At 44.2% G+C, this 15,309-nt stretch overlaps 1 protein-coding gene and 1 pseudogene across 1 annotated transcript in view; one reads left to right on the plus strand and one right to left on the minus strand.

Moving 5' to 3' along the window:
* ankmy1 (ankyrin repeat and MYND domain containing 1) overlaps window positions 1-5,996 on the minus strand; it is a 10,876-nt gene extending 4,880 nt beyond the window's left edge. The window contains exons 1-10 of the mRNA XM_021604002.3: window positions 5,293-5,996; window positions 4,912-5,058; window positions 4,298-4,782; window positions 3,952-4,168; window positions 3,657-3,833; window positions 2,903-3,540; window positions 2,477-2,648; window positions 2,114-2,254; window positions 1,803-1,952; window positions 1,606-1,713 (exon numbers count right to left, since the gene is read on the minus strand). Coding sequence (XP_021459677.2) covers window positions 1,606-1,713; window positions 1,803-1,952; window positions 2,114-2,254; window positions 2,477-2,648; window positions 2,903-3,540; window positions 3,657-3,833; window positions 3,952-4,168; window positions 4,298-4,782; window positions 4,912-5,058; window positions 5,293-5,499 — 2,442 coding nt within the window. The 5' untranslated portion in view covers window positions 5,500-5,996. The remainder of the gene's footprint in view (window positions 1-1,605; window positions 1,714-1,802; window positions 1,953-2,113; window positions 2,255-2,476; window positions 2,649-2,902; window positions 3,541-3,656; window positions 3,834-3,951; window positions 4,169-4,297; window positions 4,783-4,911; window positions 5,059-5,292) is intronic.
* A 709-nt stretch (window positions 5,997-6,705) lies between these two features.
* On the plus strand, window positions 6,706-7,672 carry LOC149983558 (uncharacterized; annotated as a pseudogene).
* The last annotated feature ends 7,637 nt before the right edge of the window (window positions 7,673-15,309 follow it).

Consider the following 15,309-nt stretch of genomic DNA (forward strand, 5'->3'; position numbering starts at 1 on the left):
CCATTTTAGGGAACCAAATTCATTTGTCACAAATTCTCTTTGAAGTAGTCAACCGTTTAGTATTTGGTCCCATATTCCTAGCATGCAATGATTACATCAAGCTTGTGACTCTTACAAACTTGTTGGATGGATTTGCTGTTTGTTTTGGTTGTTTTTCAGATGATTTTGTGCCCAAAATAAATTAATGGTAAGCAATGTATTCATGTAACAATGTGAGAAAGTTAGATGCTCAAATATCATACTCCCCCCAAAATTGCTAACCTCCCCTGTAATTATAATGGTGAGAAGATATCATACCCCCAAGGCATGCTATTTGTGCGTCTGTAAATTTCACTCATTACTATTCACGATTCATTCAGGATTATCCGTCAACATGGTAGCATCCATATCAATGTAGAAGTGTTTAGAAACATATTCTATTATTATTTACAATAAAAATGACTCCAAAATGACACAATACATTATTTACCATTAATTTCTATTGGGCATAAAATAATCTGAAACAACCAAAACAAACAAACAAATATATCCAACAAGTTTGTAGAGTCACAAGCTTGAAGTAATAATCGTGTGCTAGGAATATGGGACCAAATACAAAAAACTTTTGACTACTTTACCACATATAAGTGAATTTGTCCTTTTGGTCCCCTAAAACGTGTGTGTGTGTGGGGGGGCTCACTGGATAGGGATGAAAATACCCTCAAATTAAAAGCTGACAGTCTGCACTTTAAGCTCAAAGTCATTCTATCATTTCTAATCCAAAGTGCTGGAGTACAGAGCCAAAACAACAACAAAATTGTCACCGGCCCAATACTTTTAGAGCTCACTGTATATGAGATTGTTAAGACTCCTGCCCCAATAAATGCCTGTCTGGGTTACTGTTGCCTCACACATCCACCCCTTCCCCACCTCATCCTTCATCTCAGCCTGACTGTGTGTGATTCACCAGAAGCCTTTCATGTCCCCAGCAGCACTTCCAACTCCTCTCAAGGATGTGCTGCCTCCCTCCCTCCCATCCAGACAGCTAAAGTAGGCAGCCGCTCTCCTTCCCGTAATCCTTGTAGGTTTAGCACGCCATTGTTACAGCAAATTAAAATCTGTTTCCCTTTGTTGGAGAAAAAACGTGTTTCTGATTCAAAACCCCTCGGTCTGTGACTGAATGAAGGTGCAGAATGAATGTAACAGAGGAGACATTTCACATTGTGCCATGAAAGGAGCTGGTTAAGATTTACTCCTCACATATTATAAAAAGGCAATTAATGTACTCAATGGCTATTGAGGAATGATGGGGGGGGAGGAGAGGCAAAATGCACAGGAAATAATGATAGAGCCATTCTCCATTAAGTGGTGGGTGTAAAACACAGCAGGAAAGCTCACTGAACAGTCCTGGAGAGATGGGATAAAAACCCCTGGCCAAGCTCAGAATGATTACATATAGGGACTAGGGGAGGTGGATAGTCGGGAGTAGATAGGGAGGAGTAGACTGGTAACACACTTGTTTCAAATTCCCTCCCAGAAGCATTTACAGTAATAAGTGTGTTTTGCCAAATGCGTAGGTGTTGTATTTCTGTCTTGGCCTATTTAAGAGAGAACTGAAGCCCTTACCAAGTCGTTGCCGCTAGCAATAGCTAGAGAGAGGGGAGAATGGCCACTCCACAGAAGATTGGTGCTTGCCTTGTGGGAGAGGAGCAGTGACACAACCTCCCTAGCATTCTGAAATACACATACAATATCACACACATGCACAATACTCATACACAAAGTCAGAACTTTACACTCTGATGACTAGTGGCAATACTCACAGTGTAGTCCTTGTCTCTCTGACAGGCCATGTGCAGAGGAGTCCTGCCCCCCTCTTCTGGGGGAACACTGGGGGCCATATAGAACTGAGACGGGGGGCCGGACGACGTGGAAGACTTATTCCCAAAACCAGCCTGGGGCTCCACTGGGTTCTGGGTGGTTGGTGTGTGTGTGTGTGCACATGCATGTGTGTGTTGTTGTTGTTCGAGTGTATAAAAAAAATATATAGAAAGGAACCATATCAGTTATGAACCATGAAGATGAGGCAAGTCTCCGGCAACAACAGAAAACCCTATCTTACTCCTCTGCTGACCTTGTCCAGCTTAAACACCTCGTGAGCGTCTTGGGCGGTGACATCTGGGTCTGCCACGGCGTGCAGCAGCAGCTCAGTGATTTTGGGGCCCTCCGCCCCGGGGAGAGCTGCGGCGATGTGCAGGGGGTAGAAACCCCTTTGCTGGAACACATGAGATGAGAGGCAATATGAGTGTAATTAATCACTGGAATAGACCAACCAACCACCCTCGCCTTCTGTTGTCACTAAGCCATTCCAGCAACCACAGTTATATTGAAACATCAACTCTGTGTAGTCAAAGACACTCAGCTAGGAGAAAGCCATGTGTTTTGTTAGTGGGGCTAAGAGTGAGAAAGAGAAAAAAGAAGGTGAGAGATAGCCCACTTCTGAAGGCAGGCACATATCAGTGCGTGCTCCACACTCCAGCAGAAGCCTGACAGCTTGGATGTGGCCTGCCTTGATGGCCAGGAAGAGGACAGGCATGGGCACACTGGAGGCGTTAGGGTCTGCTCCCCTGTCCAGTAGCAGCTTCATGGTGGTCCACCGTCCCCGGTGCCTGTACAAAGAGATGGGGGTTAATCTCCTCCACCCTAACATGATGTCAATCATCGGCACATCCCTTTTGTTTGTTTGTCTGGATTTTATTTAGAGGACGATTCCATTGAAGTATTTTCTCCATGGTTTGCAGTTTTCACATTGCACATGCTATGAGATAAATCCACATTTATGCGAGTAAGGACAGCCTCTTTAAAATTAACCCACAATGTTTCCTATGAGCTCAGAGCAGAGCCCTGGCTGTCCCAGACTCACTCGGTCTTCATGAGGGCCATCTTGCGGACGGTCTCCTGGGTGTCAGCATGTGGTACCAGGCCCGATCGGCTTAAGGCCTCGGCCGTCTTCTGCATGACCTCCTCCGTGACATGGATGTGGAAGCTGGCCAGGGAGCGGGCCGAGTCAAACGCTGGGTCAGCCATAAGGCTGCCTCTCCTCTCCCTCCTCCTCCGGTCCTCCTCTGATCCGGCCTCTCCCTCCTCCTGCTGCTGCTGGGTCAGATCATAAGAGCCACCCCCCTCATGCCAGGGGACACAGCCCAGTGGGATGTTCCCATCCAGCACCTGGATGGAGCGCCTTTCCCTCACCACTATCATGTCCATGCGATCTAGGTCCAGGGCAGCCTGGTCACTGCATTCCTGGAGGTACTGTTCATCCTCATCCTGGTCAGCCTCTTCCTGACAATAACCCTGGCCATTGCAAAGGGACACTTGACTGTCATTACACTGGCCACGGTCCATAGCCTCGTTATCAGCCTGGTTGGTGTGGCCCTTTGGAGCAGTGTCGTCAGCCTGATTGGGCTGGTCAGCCTGTTTGGTGGTCTGGGCTCTGTTTTTGGTGGCTTCCACTATGCTGCTCTGAGGACTGTTCACTGATGGGGACCGGGCTTTGACAGCCTGTTTTACATAGGAGTGACAAATAAATATAATGAAGAAAAACAATAAAGAGATTACACTTTTGAGCAAAGAACTGTCCAAAGAAGGCACGTCAAATGTTTTGGTGCCTCACAGACCTGTGATTTTGCGTGGGTCTTTTGTGGGACCTTCTCTGCAACTGTCTCATGGAGTGACTGGATTGGGTAGTATAGGACATTACAAACAGCCAGAGCAGACATGCCCTCACAGTTGAGCTTGTTCACATCTGCTCCGCTGTCCAGGAGCAGGTGGATCACATCATTATGGCAGTTGACCTGTAAAGAAATCTTAAAAAAGGTCAATCCTGTGCACACAACACCTTTAGCAATATTATCCATTCATATCTCTGTTGGAGTCTCCCCATGCCTTTGTGATACAATATCAGTGTCTTACCGTAGCTGCAATGAGTGCTGTGTGTCCTCGGGCATCGCCAACATCAGGGTGTATCTTACCATCCCGTAGGATGCGATAGACACTCTGCGGGTCACCCAGCGAGGCCTCCTGGATGAGGCCCTCTGAGTTGAGCTCCAGAGATCCCTTAGGGCCAAACCTTTGCCGGTTCTCAGACAGAACAGCCTCCACGTCCCAGTCCAGGGCCTCCACCTCAAATCTGCAGCATGAAGTGACAACAGACTGTGGTAAAGCAGGACACAAAAATAAACCGTTTTGAGACTAACTGTAAGGAGCTTATTTGCTTTCAGGCATCTGTATAATACATTTGGCCTGCGTTAGCGTTCACCTGTGCCTATGGATGTGAGCCTGCATGCGCTGCTGCAGTGGTAAAGCTGCTGAGACATCAGGGTTAGTATCTGGGTTGTCACAGTGCTCGCCGAAGAATTGCAGGTCCAGCTCCTTACGCAGCCCCCAGGGCACAGGCAGGTGGTCCGAGTCTGTGGAGTAGCGGTCCATGTCTGGGGGCAGGATGAAGTGTTCGTCCTGCAGCAGCTCATGGTAAGGAGAGAGAAGTGGGTCCATGCCAACCTCCCTGGTACCAGGCTTGGCCTTGGTCTCTGGCCCCTTGGCTGAGCTCTGGGACTGGTTCTTAGGCTCCTTCTTGCAATTGATCTGAGCCATGTGTTCTGGGAAGGCTTGGAGAGTGAAGCCCCCCTCCAGAGCAGTGCACAGCCTCAGCAGCCTCTCCCGGTGCCATAGACCCACGTCCTGATGTCCATCTGGGTATGTCACCACACCTGGCCCAAAGCGCTCGTCTGCATGGTACAACCCCTGTAGGCGTCAGGTTAAATCAAAAGTCAGGTGTTAAGTATTTTATTTCTACTCAGCTCCTCAAGCAGAAAAAGTTCAGAAAATGTCATAGGTTATTGGTGTCAGGTGACACTCATACTCCTGTCTTACCTGAAAGGTGGTGCCATCAGGGAAGGTCTGAATGCCATAGCCCTCTTTCCGGTTCAAATAAAACTTTCCCACAAATTTGAAGCCTGCTGGCCAGGAATAAGTCCCATTTCCATGACGATAATCTTTGTAGAATGAGCCATCATAAAACTACAGAATAAAATTATAGAAATAACTTGATGACATAGGCTGTGGACCCTGTAATAGTGAAAGTCTTTAAAAAAAAAAGTACAATTGAACTACTTGCGCCAATGTAACAATACCTGCTATAAACAGTGACTAGTAACAAAATTAGCCTAATGTTGGCCAGCCAGGATTGTATGACACCCTCCCACAGGGCTATTTCATGACTGTCAATAAATTATTATATTCAAACAACAATACCTCTCCATTTGTCCAGGTGAAGACTCCTGTGCCGTGCTTCAAATCATTCACAAATTCTCCTTCATATTTAGATCCGTCAGACCACTGCTGAACCCCAGGTCCATTTCTCTTTTCACGTCCAGCTTTAATGTTAGTCCAATGCTCTCTACCTGCCTGCACTCCACATCTGACAGATGCCCCAGGTGCAACGCTTGTAGAAGTCGCCATTATACACAGAGCGTATTATTTTGTGGAATAGTAGGCTTTCATTAAATTACAAACATTAGCTGACCAAACAAGTTTCCATAAACTTTTACAAATCCTTCAACTGTCTTGTCTTCGGGTGGTTTGTCAGTCAGTGTAGGTTGCCTTGACAACGATGGAAGGGACAGCCCATTTGTTAATCGTTTACAAATAGTCGCAAATTCTCGACAAATTCTGCCTGTTTATAAATAATCCTTACATTCTTGTAGCTTTCTTGTTGAAATGCTGCGTCCAAGAACACCTCGATCGGAACACTTTGGAAGAATTACTTAAATCCAGTACATTACATGTCAAATATTATCGAATCTTGGTCCGTCTGAGAGCGAGCATGCAGAGAAAACCTAATCATGGAGTTGACGATCTCAGATGTCAAAGCAAAAGGTAATTCCATTGCCTGCAACAAAAATATCACCACACTGTGAGGGCTCCAGGGAATGTTTCCAACACTCCTTGACAACCGAGGCGTCCCATGGTTAGCTACTTATTTTATTGGGCCGCTTCTCCCAGGAGTTTTGCTGTTTACCCTTTAGTCTACACATCCTGGTCTATGCAAACTTTTAGGCCTGCTTCTTTTCCAATAGTGTTTTTCTATGTACTTCATAGAAAAATAAAATGTGACGTTTTGAGAGAATCATGTAACGAAGTTAATCTCTTGTAGGTCCAGCCTGAATAATGGAGAGTAACAAGGATTCAACTTTCAGCTTTTTGCTTTCAACTTTTTGCTTTTTGCTTTAGTACCTGTATAGAGCTGAACCTGTGTGTGCCACCTGCCACTCTACCTGTAAGGATAAACCTACACCCTATCTTCACTTGAGCCCACATCCGCATATACAACATGTGGGTTGGCTTGAATTAGTACATAGTGTCTCAGGTATACATGTAGAACTGCATCATTGTCAGTGCAGTAGTGATGGCCTGTTTTTTGTTGTTAAATGTCACTGAACCTTTTTATTAGGTCATCATAATATACATTGTTTTCAAATGGTGCTCTACAATACAATAGTATGTTATTTTTTATTTGTCTCATTTACTTTCACAGGACAAGGTCCTCCACAGGCTTGCTGGTCAAATACATGACCATTGCAATTTAGTTTTAGCATTGTATTACAGATGATGAGAGTGAAATCACCAGAAAGTGGGTTATAGAGAGTCATAGTAAGATAGATAATAATGCTGCTCAGAAGCATCACTTCTTGCCTCCCATCTGTGGCAGCAATATAGAACCTGTTCTCAGTGGCCAGGGCAGGCAGCTTGGTTCCTGATATCTCTCTGGATGACACACCGCTCAGCTTCCTATCCTTGGACTCAAGTGCTGCTCTCGACCAACAGCATGCATCCATTCAGCAACACCTTCCTGCTGAACAACTAACTGTTTTCAACCAGGACCTAAAGTCTGCATTGGGAGGGAGCACAAAGGTGGCCTTGGGGGGTGTGGATGTTGTGGCACTAGTTCTGTCCCTACTCTTTGATGTCTTAGCCCACAAGGCAAAAGGGCAGGGGGACAACGAGAGTGCTATGAATGCTACAAAGATGTTCTTTGGAATCAGCAATTCCTCAAGAATTGGGTCCCACATCAATGAATACCTGAAACTCGTCCCTGAGATAGCTGGTGATATGGGCAAGATGGTGGAGGTGACAGAGCTCTATGACCAGTACCCAAAGTTTGAGCTGATTGACCATTTTGAGAGGATGACCAACAAGAGATGTATGGGGTCAGTGGCCATGAAACAGTGGCTGTGTGGGGCAGCGTTCCACCTGCACATGAGGATCCACGAGATCCGCTTGGGCTCCATTCCATGAGGCTCAGCAGAAGCACTGCGTCTCTCCTACAAGACTGCGTTCACCAGCCTAGTCAAGCTCTATACAGAGTAAGTAAGCAATAATATACAGAAGACACCGCCAGTGCCAGGAGCTGACATTATGCCATGGCTCCTGGTCATTGAGCCCTACACAGATTTCACACATAGAATTCAACACAGTCTCTGTGAGTCCAAGGTCATTAGAGATGCGCTGCTGCTTCGGATCATTGCTGCTCAGGACATTGAAGACAGCAAAGACTTCTTTCTGCAGTCTGAACGTGACTTTTACAAACTGATCAACCAACGGGAAGGTTTTGAATTGCAGAAATAAAGGGAAAGTGAAGCTAAGTGTGTCAGTGAAATCGATGTTAGTTGTATTTTGATTTCAAACAAGTCAATACATTACACATGGAATTTTGTAACACATGCAATCACAAACAGGATATTGTATCAATCGTGATTGTAATTAATGTTAGCTGAAATCTGGAAAGTAATGGAAGAAAAGTTCCTTTAAAAGGTGTAGCGGTAGTCTTAACGGTGACAGTAATATTTCATAATTTGATATGGTGATTTTTGTATTTTGGAATGGTTAGATAAAGAGTGCATTAACAAGGCTCTGAGTCTGTGTCAACAACAACGTATGTACTGTTTGCCTCTGCTCTAAAGATTTGTAAACCTTTTCCATTGGATGAATATGATTGTTTTTTGCAAGTGGTGTCCTACATTCCGCTCTTTGGTTATTAGATGTTTGTCCAAGCCAGGACTATGTCCTTCAGACTCAACCCATCATGTTTTTAAATACACAGGTAGAGGAGTGCGTGAGACATACAGCACAGCCCAAACATGGGTAACAAAGCTTGCAGTCCATCTTCAGAAACCATTAGCTGTCTGTTTGATGTAGCCAGCCATGATGGCATCGTTCCAGACATCTCCCTGGACAGAACCCTCACCAAATGCCTATCCCTGAACTTGTCTGCTTCTCTGGAACATCAATATGCAGCCATCCAGCAGAATATGTCAGCTGAGCAACTAACAGCCTTTAACCAGGACCTGATGTCTGCATTTGGAGGTAGCACCAAGGTGAGCCTGGTAGGTCTGGGGATTGTGGCTGTCACTGCTCTTTGAGGTCTTGGCTCACCAGATTCAAGGACAAAGGTCGTCCATGGACCCCATACAGAGGATATTTGGAGTGGATCACTCCTCAGAAATTGAGTACCTAAGCAAGTTCCTGGTATAGCCAATGATAAGAAGAGGATGGCAGAGCTCCTGGTACGTTACGACCGGAAGCTTAAACATGAGCTGGAGGACTTCTATGAGAGGTTGGTAGTAGAGAGAAGCATGAACACTGCTGGCGTGAAACAGTGGCTGAATGTGGCAGCTTTCCACATGCACATTCGAATCTATAGGTTTTGTCTAACTTATTCACCAGAAGGCCCTGTACAGTCGTGGCCAAAAGTTTTGAGAATGACACAAATATGAATTATCACAAAGTATGCTGCCTCAGTTTGTATGATGGCAATTTGCATATAATCCAGAATGTTATGAAGAGTGATCGGATGAATTGCAATTAATTGCAAAGTCCCTCTTTGCCATGCAAATGAACTGAATCCCCAAAAAACATTTCCACTGCATTTCAGCCCTGCCACAAAAGGGCCAGCTGACGACATGTCAGTAATTCTCTCATTAACACAGGTGTGAGTGTTGACGAGGACAAGGCTGGAGATGACTCTGTCATGCTGATTGAGCTCGAATAACAGCCTGGAAGCTTCAAAAGGAGGGTGGTGCTTGGAATCATTGTTCTTCCTCTGTCAACCACGGTTACCTGCAAGGTAACACGTGCAGTCATCATTGCTTTGCACAAAAAGGGCTTCACAGGCAAGGATATTGCTCCCATTTATCGGATCATCGAGAACTTTAAGAAGAGCGGTTCAATTGTTGTGAAGAAGGCTTCAGGGTGCCCAAGAAAGTCCAGCAAGCGCCAGGACGTCTCCTAAAGTTGATTCAGCTGCGGGATCGGGGCACCACCAGTACAGAGCTTGCTCAGGAATGGCAGCAGGCAGGTGTGAGTGCATCTGCACGCACAGTGAGGCAAAGACTTTTGGAGGAGGGCCTGGTGTCAAGAAGGGCAGCAAAGAAGCCACTTCTCTCCAGGAAAAACATCAGGGACAGACTGATATTCTGCAAAAGGTACATGGATTGGACTGCTGAGGACTGGGGTAAAGTCATTTTCTCTGATGAATCACCTTCCCGATTGTTTGGTGCATCTGGAAAAAAGCTTGTCCAGAGAAGACAAGGTGAGCGCTACCATCAGTCCTGTGTCATGCCAACAGTAAAGCATCCTGAGACCATTCATATGTGGGGTTGCATCTCAGCCAAGGGAGTGGGCTCACTCACAATTTTGCCTAAGAACATAGCCATGAGTAAAGAATGGTATCAACACATCCTCCGAGAGCAACTTCTCCCAACCATCCAGGAACAGTTTGGTGGCGAGCAATGCCTTTTCCAGCATGATGGAGCACCTTACCATAAGGCAAAAGTGATAACTAAGTGGCTCGGGGAACAAAAACTCAATATTTTGGGTCCATGGCCAGGAACCTCCCCAGACCTTAATCCCATTGAGAACTTGTGGTCAATCTTCAAGAGGCAGGTGGACAAACAAAAACCCACAAATTCTGACAAACTCTAAGCATTGATTACGCAAGAATGGGCTGCCATCCGTCAGGATGTGGCCCAGAAGTTAATTGACAGCATGCCAGGGTGGATTGCAGAGGTCTTGAAAAAGAAGGGTCAACACTGCAAATATTGACTCTTTGCATCAACATCATGTAATTGTCAATAAAAGCCTTTGACACTTATGAAATTCTTGTAATTATACTTCAGTATTCCATAGTAACATCTGACAAAAATATCTAAAGACACTGAAGCAGCAAACTTTGTGGAAATTAATATGTGTGTCATTCTCAACTTTTGGCCACGACTGTAGATGTCCTGAGCCAGCACTATCAACTCAGTGTCCCTGGCTTGATAAAGAGTTTTACAGAGTTTCTACAGAGAAATATCCAGGAGACCCCACCGTTGGCAAAATCCAACAGTGTGCCAGGGCTCCTGGTCATTGAGCCCTGCAGGAACGTCACACACAGATTTCAACACCATCCCTGTCCAAGATCATTGGAGACGCTCTGCTGACCCGGATCATTGCTGCTCAGGATATTGAGTAGAGTAAATACTTATTTCTGCAGACTGAAAGTGACTTTGATGATCTGATCAAGAAATGAAAGACTGAAAGAATATTAATCTGCATAATGCATAGTGGTAGAAATAATGACGTACACTGAGTGTTCAAAACATTAGGAACAACTTCCTAGTATTGAGTTGCACCCCTTTTGCCAACAGAACATCCTCAAATCGATAGGCATGGACTCTATAAAGGGGTTGAAAGCGTTCCACAGGGATGCTGGCCCATGCTGACTCCAACATGTAATTTGGGTGGTGGATCATTCTTGATACACAGGAAACTGTTGTGTGAAAAACCCAGCATCGTTGCCGCTCTTGACACACTCAAACCGGTACGCCTGGCTCCTACCGTACCCCATTCAAATGCACTTAAATCTTTTGTCTTGCCCATTCACCCTCTGCATTGCACACACACAATCCTTGCCTCAAGGCTTTAAAAATCCTTCTTTAACCTGTCTCCTCATCTTCATCTACACTGATTTGAAGTTGATTTAACAGGTGACATCAATAAGGGATCATATCATTCACCTGGTCAGTCTATGTCATAGAAAGAGCAGCTGTTCCTAATGTTTTGTGCACAGTGTATACTCTTATGGGCTTATGGCCTGCAATTAATGTATACTCATGTTACAAACACAAAGGATAATGTAATTACCAAAGAATAAAGTAACAGAAATGTATATAAACCAGCACTCATAATGTTCTCTAGTGTGTGACTTATGCGCATGCGTACTGTACACACACACACACATGCATTTTGGAATCCTAACCCTAACCCTAACCAAAACCCTAAACCTAACTTCTAAACCGAACCACTAACCCCTTACCCTAATCCAAATTCTAATCCTAACACCTGAGTTTAAAATAGCCTTTGTCCTCATGGGGATGTGGGAAATGTCCCCACGAGGTAGAATGTTCCTTGTTTTGTTATCCTTGTGGGGACTTTACGGGATTTTCTGTCCCCACAAGGATAGAAGAACCAACCCCACCCACCCCTTGACTTTGCCTTCGGAAAGTATTCAGACCCCTTGACTTTTTCCCAATTCTGTTTGGTTACAACCTTATTCTAAAATGTATTAAATCGTCCCCCCCTTATCAATCTACCCACAATAGCCCATAATGACAAAGCAAAAATGGCAAATTTATCAAATAAAACTGAAATATTGCATTTACATAAGTTCAGACCCTTTACTCAGTACTTCATTGAAGCACCTTTGGCAGCGATTACAGCCCAGAGTCTTCTTGGGTATGACGCTACAAGCTTGGCACACCTGTATTTGGGTAGTTTCTCCCATTCTTCTCTGCAGATCCTCCTAAGCTCTAGCAGGTTGGATGGGTAGCGATGCTGCACAGCTATTTTCAGGTCTCTCCAGAGATATTCAATTGGTTTCAAGTCCGGGCTCTGGCTGGGCCACCCAAGGACATTCAGAGACTTGTCCCGAAACCACTCCTGCGTTGTCTTGGCTGTGTGCTTAGGGTCCTTGTCCTGTTGGAAAGTGAACTTTGGCCCTAGTCTGAGGTCATGAGTGCTCTGTAGCAGGTTTTCATCAAGGATCTCTCTGTACTTTGTTCCGTTCCTCTTTGCCTCGATCCTGACTAGTCTCTTAGTCCCTGCTGCAGAAAAACATTACCAGAGCATAATGCTGCCACCACCATGCTTCACTGTAAGGATGGTGCCAGGCATTCAGGCAAAAGAGTTCCATCTTAATTTCATCAGACCAGAGAATCTTTTTTCTCATAGTCTGAGAGTCTTTAGGTGCCTTTTGGCAAACTTCAAGCAGGCTGTCATGTGACTTTTACTGAGGAGTGGCTTCCGTCTGGCCACCACCAAAAGGCCTGATTGGTGGAGTGCTGCAGAGATGGTTGTCCTGGAAGGTTCTCACATCTCTACAGAGGAACTCTAGAGCTCTGTCAGAGTGACCATCGGGTTCTTGGTCTCCTCCCTGACCAAGGCCCTCCCCCGATTGCTCAGTTTGGCCGGGTGGCCAGCTCTAGGAAGAGTCTTGGTGGTTCCAAACTTCTTCCATTTAAGAATGATGGAGGCCACTGTGTTCTTGGGGACCTTCAATGCTGCATATTGTTTTTTTGTACCCTTCCCCAGGACAGCACCTCGACACAATCCTGTCTCAGAGCTCTACGGACAATTCCCTCGACCTCATGGCTTGATTTTTGCTCTGGTATGCACTGTGAACTGTGGGACCTTATATAAGTGTGTGCATTTCCAAATCATGTCCAATCAATTGAATTTACCAGCCTTCGCTTTGGCTCCCCCTCCTGTCCAGCTCAGGCATTCGGCGTCACCGGCCTTCTTGCTGCTGCCGTACCTACTGCTGGTAAACACCCTTCACTCATTAACCCTGGACTTGTTTCGTCATCATTACACACACCTGGTTCCATTCCCCGCTTACTGTATATATACTCCCTCTGTCATTTGTCTTTGTCGGTCATTGTAAATGTTGCTTGTTTTCCTAATGGGTATCTCTCCTACTATTTCCTGAGTATTTTATTAGTTTGCACTTTGGGTTTCGTCCCGCTTTTATATATGGTGCTTTAATAAATTCAGTAGTTCTAAACCTGTGACTGCTTTCTGCCTACTCCTCTCTACACTTGTGACAACAGGTAGACTCCAATCAAGTTGTAGAAACATCTCAAGGATGATCCATGGAAACAGGATGTACCTGAGCTCAATTTCGAGTCTCATAGCAAAGGGTCTGAATACGCAACATTTTGGAAAAACATGTTTTTGCTCTGAAGAATCTCAAATATAAAATCGCTTTTGATTTGTTTAACACTTTTTTTGGTTACAACACGATTCCATATGTGTTATTTCATAGTTTTGATGCCTTAACCATTATTCTACAATGTAGAGAATAGTAAAAATAAAGAAAACCCCTGGAATGAGTAGGTGTGTCCAAACTTTTGACTGGTACTGTATATGTAGCAGAAAAGCTGTAAAATATATATATTTGTCATCCGAAGGGTTAATATAAAAATATACACTACCGGTCAAAGGTTTTAGAACACCTACTCATTCAGGGTTTTTATTTTCTTTATTAATTTCTACATTGTAGAATAATAGCGAAGACATCAAAACTATGAAATAACACATATGGAATCATATAGTAACCAAAAAAGTGCAAAATAAATCAAAATATATTTTATATTTGGGATTCTTCAAATATCCACTCTTTGCCTTGATGACAGATTTGCACACTCTTGGCATTCTCTCAACCAGCTTCATGAGGTAGTCACCTGGAATGCATTTCAATTAACAGGTGTGCCTTCATAAAAGTTAATTTGTGGAATTTATTTCCTCTTTAATGCATTTGAGCCAATCAGTTGTGTTGTGACAAGGTATGGGGGTATACAGTAGATAGCCCTATTTGGTAAAAGACCAAGTCCATATTATGGCAAGAACAGCTCAAATAAGTAAAGAGAAACAACAGTCCATCATTACTTTAAGACTAGAAGGTCAGTCAATAAGGAACATTTCAAGAACTTTAAAAGTTTCCTCAAGCGCAGTTGCAAAAACCATCAAGCGCTATGATGAAACTGGCTTTCATGAGGACCGCCATAGGAATGGATGACCCAGAGTTACCTTAGCTGCAGAGGATAAGTTCACTAGAGTTACCAACCTCAGAAATTGCAGCCCAAATAAATGCTTCAAAGAGTTCAACAGACACATCTCAACATCAACTGTTCAAAGGAGATGTGTGAATCAGGCCTTCATGGTCGAATTGTTGTAAAGAAACCACTACTAAAGGACACCAATTAGAAGAAGAGACTTGCTTGGACAAAGAAACATGAAAAATTTAAGATTTTTGGTTCCAACTGCCATATCTTTTTGTAAGACGCGGTGTGGGTGAACGGATGATCTCCGCATATGTATTTCCCACCGTAAAGCATGGAGGATGAAGTGTTATGCTGTGGAGGTGCTTTGCTGGTGACACTGTCTGTGATTTATTTTGAATTCAAGGCACACTTAACCAGCATGGCTAACACAGCCTTCTGCAGCGATACACCATCCCATCTGGTTTGGGCTTAGTCCCACTATCATTTGTTTTTCAACAGGACAATGACTCAACACACCTCCAGGCTGTGTAAGGGCTATTTTACCAAGAAGGAGCATGATGGAGTGCTGCATCAGATGACCTGACCTCCACAATCCCCTGACCTCAACCAAATTTAGATGGTTTGGGATAGGTCGGACCGCAAAATGAAGGAAGAGCAGCCAACATGTGCTAAGCATACTATATGTGGGAGCTCATTCAAGACTGTTGGAAAAGCATTCCAGGTGAAGCTGGTTGAGGGAATGCCAAGAGTGTGCAAAGCTGTCAAGGCAAAGGGTGGCTATTTGAAGAATATAAAATATGAAATGTATTTTGATTGAACCCTTTTTTGATTAATACATGATTCCATATGTGTTATTTTATAGTTTTGATGTTTTCGCTATTATTCTACAATGAGGAAATAGTAAAAATAAAGAAAAACCCTTGAATGAGTAGGTGTTCTAAAACTTTTGACTGGTAATATGTATGCGTGTATATATTAAAAAAATCTAGAGGAAAATCTGAATTCACATTTTAGCAAGACAACCTAAAACAAGGGCAAATCTACACTGGGTTGCTTACCAAGAAGACAGTTAATTTTCTTGTGTGTTTTGACTTAAATCTGCTTGAAATTTCATGGCAAGACTTAAATGGTTGACTAGCACCCCTCGGAGGCCCTCATAAATTGCCTT

This window comes from Oncorhynchus mykiss, chromosome 5, assembly GCF_057628025.1.
Source record: "Oncorhynchus mykiss isolate SJ-2025 chromosome 5, ASM5762802v1, whole genome shotgun sequence".
In the NCBI taxonomy this organism is placed as follows: domain Eukaryota; kingdom Metazoa; phylum Chordata; class Actinopteri; order Salmoniformes; family Salmonidae; genus Oncorhynchus; species Oncorhynchus mykiss.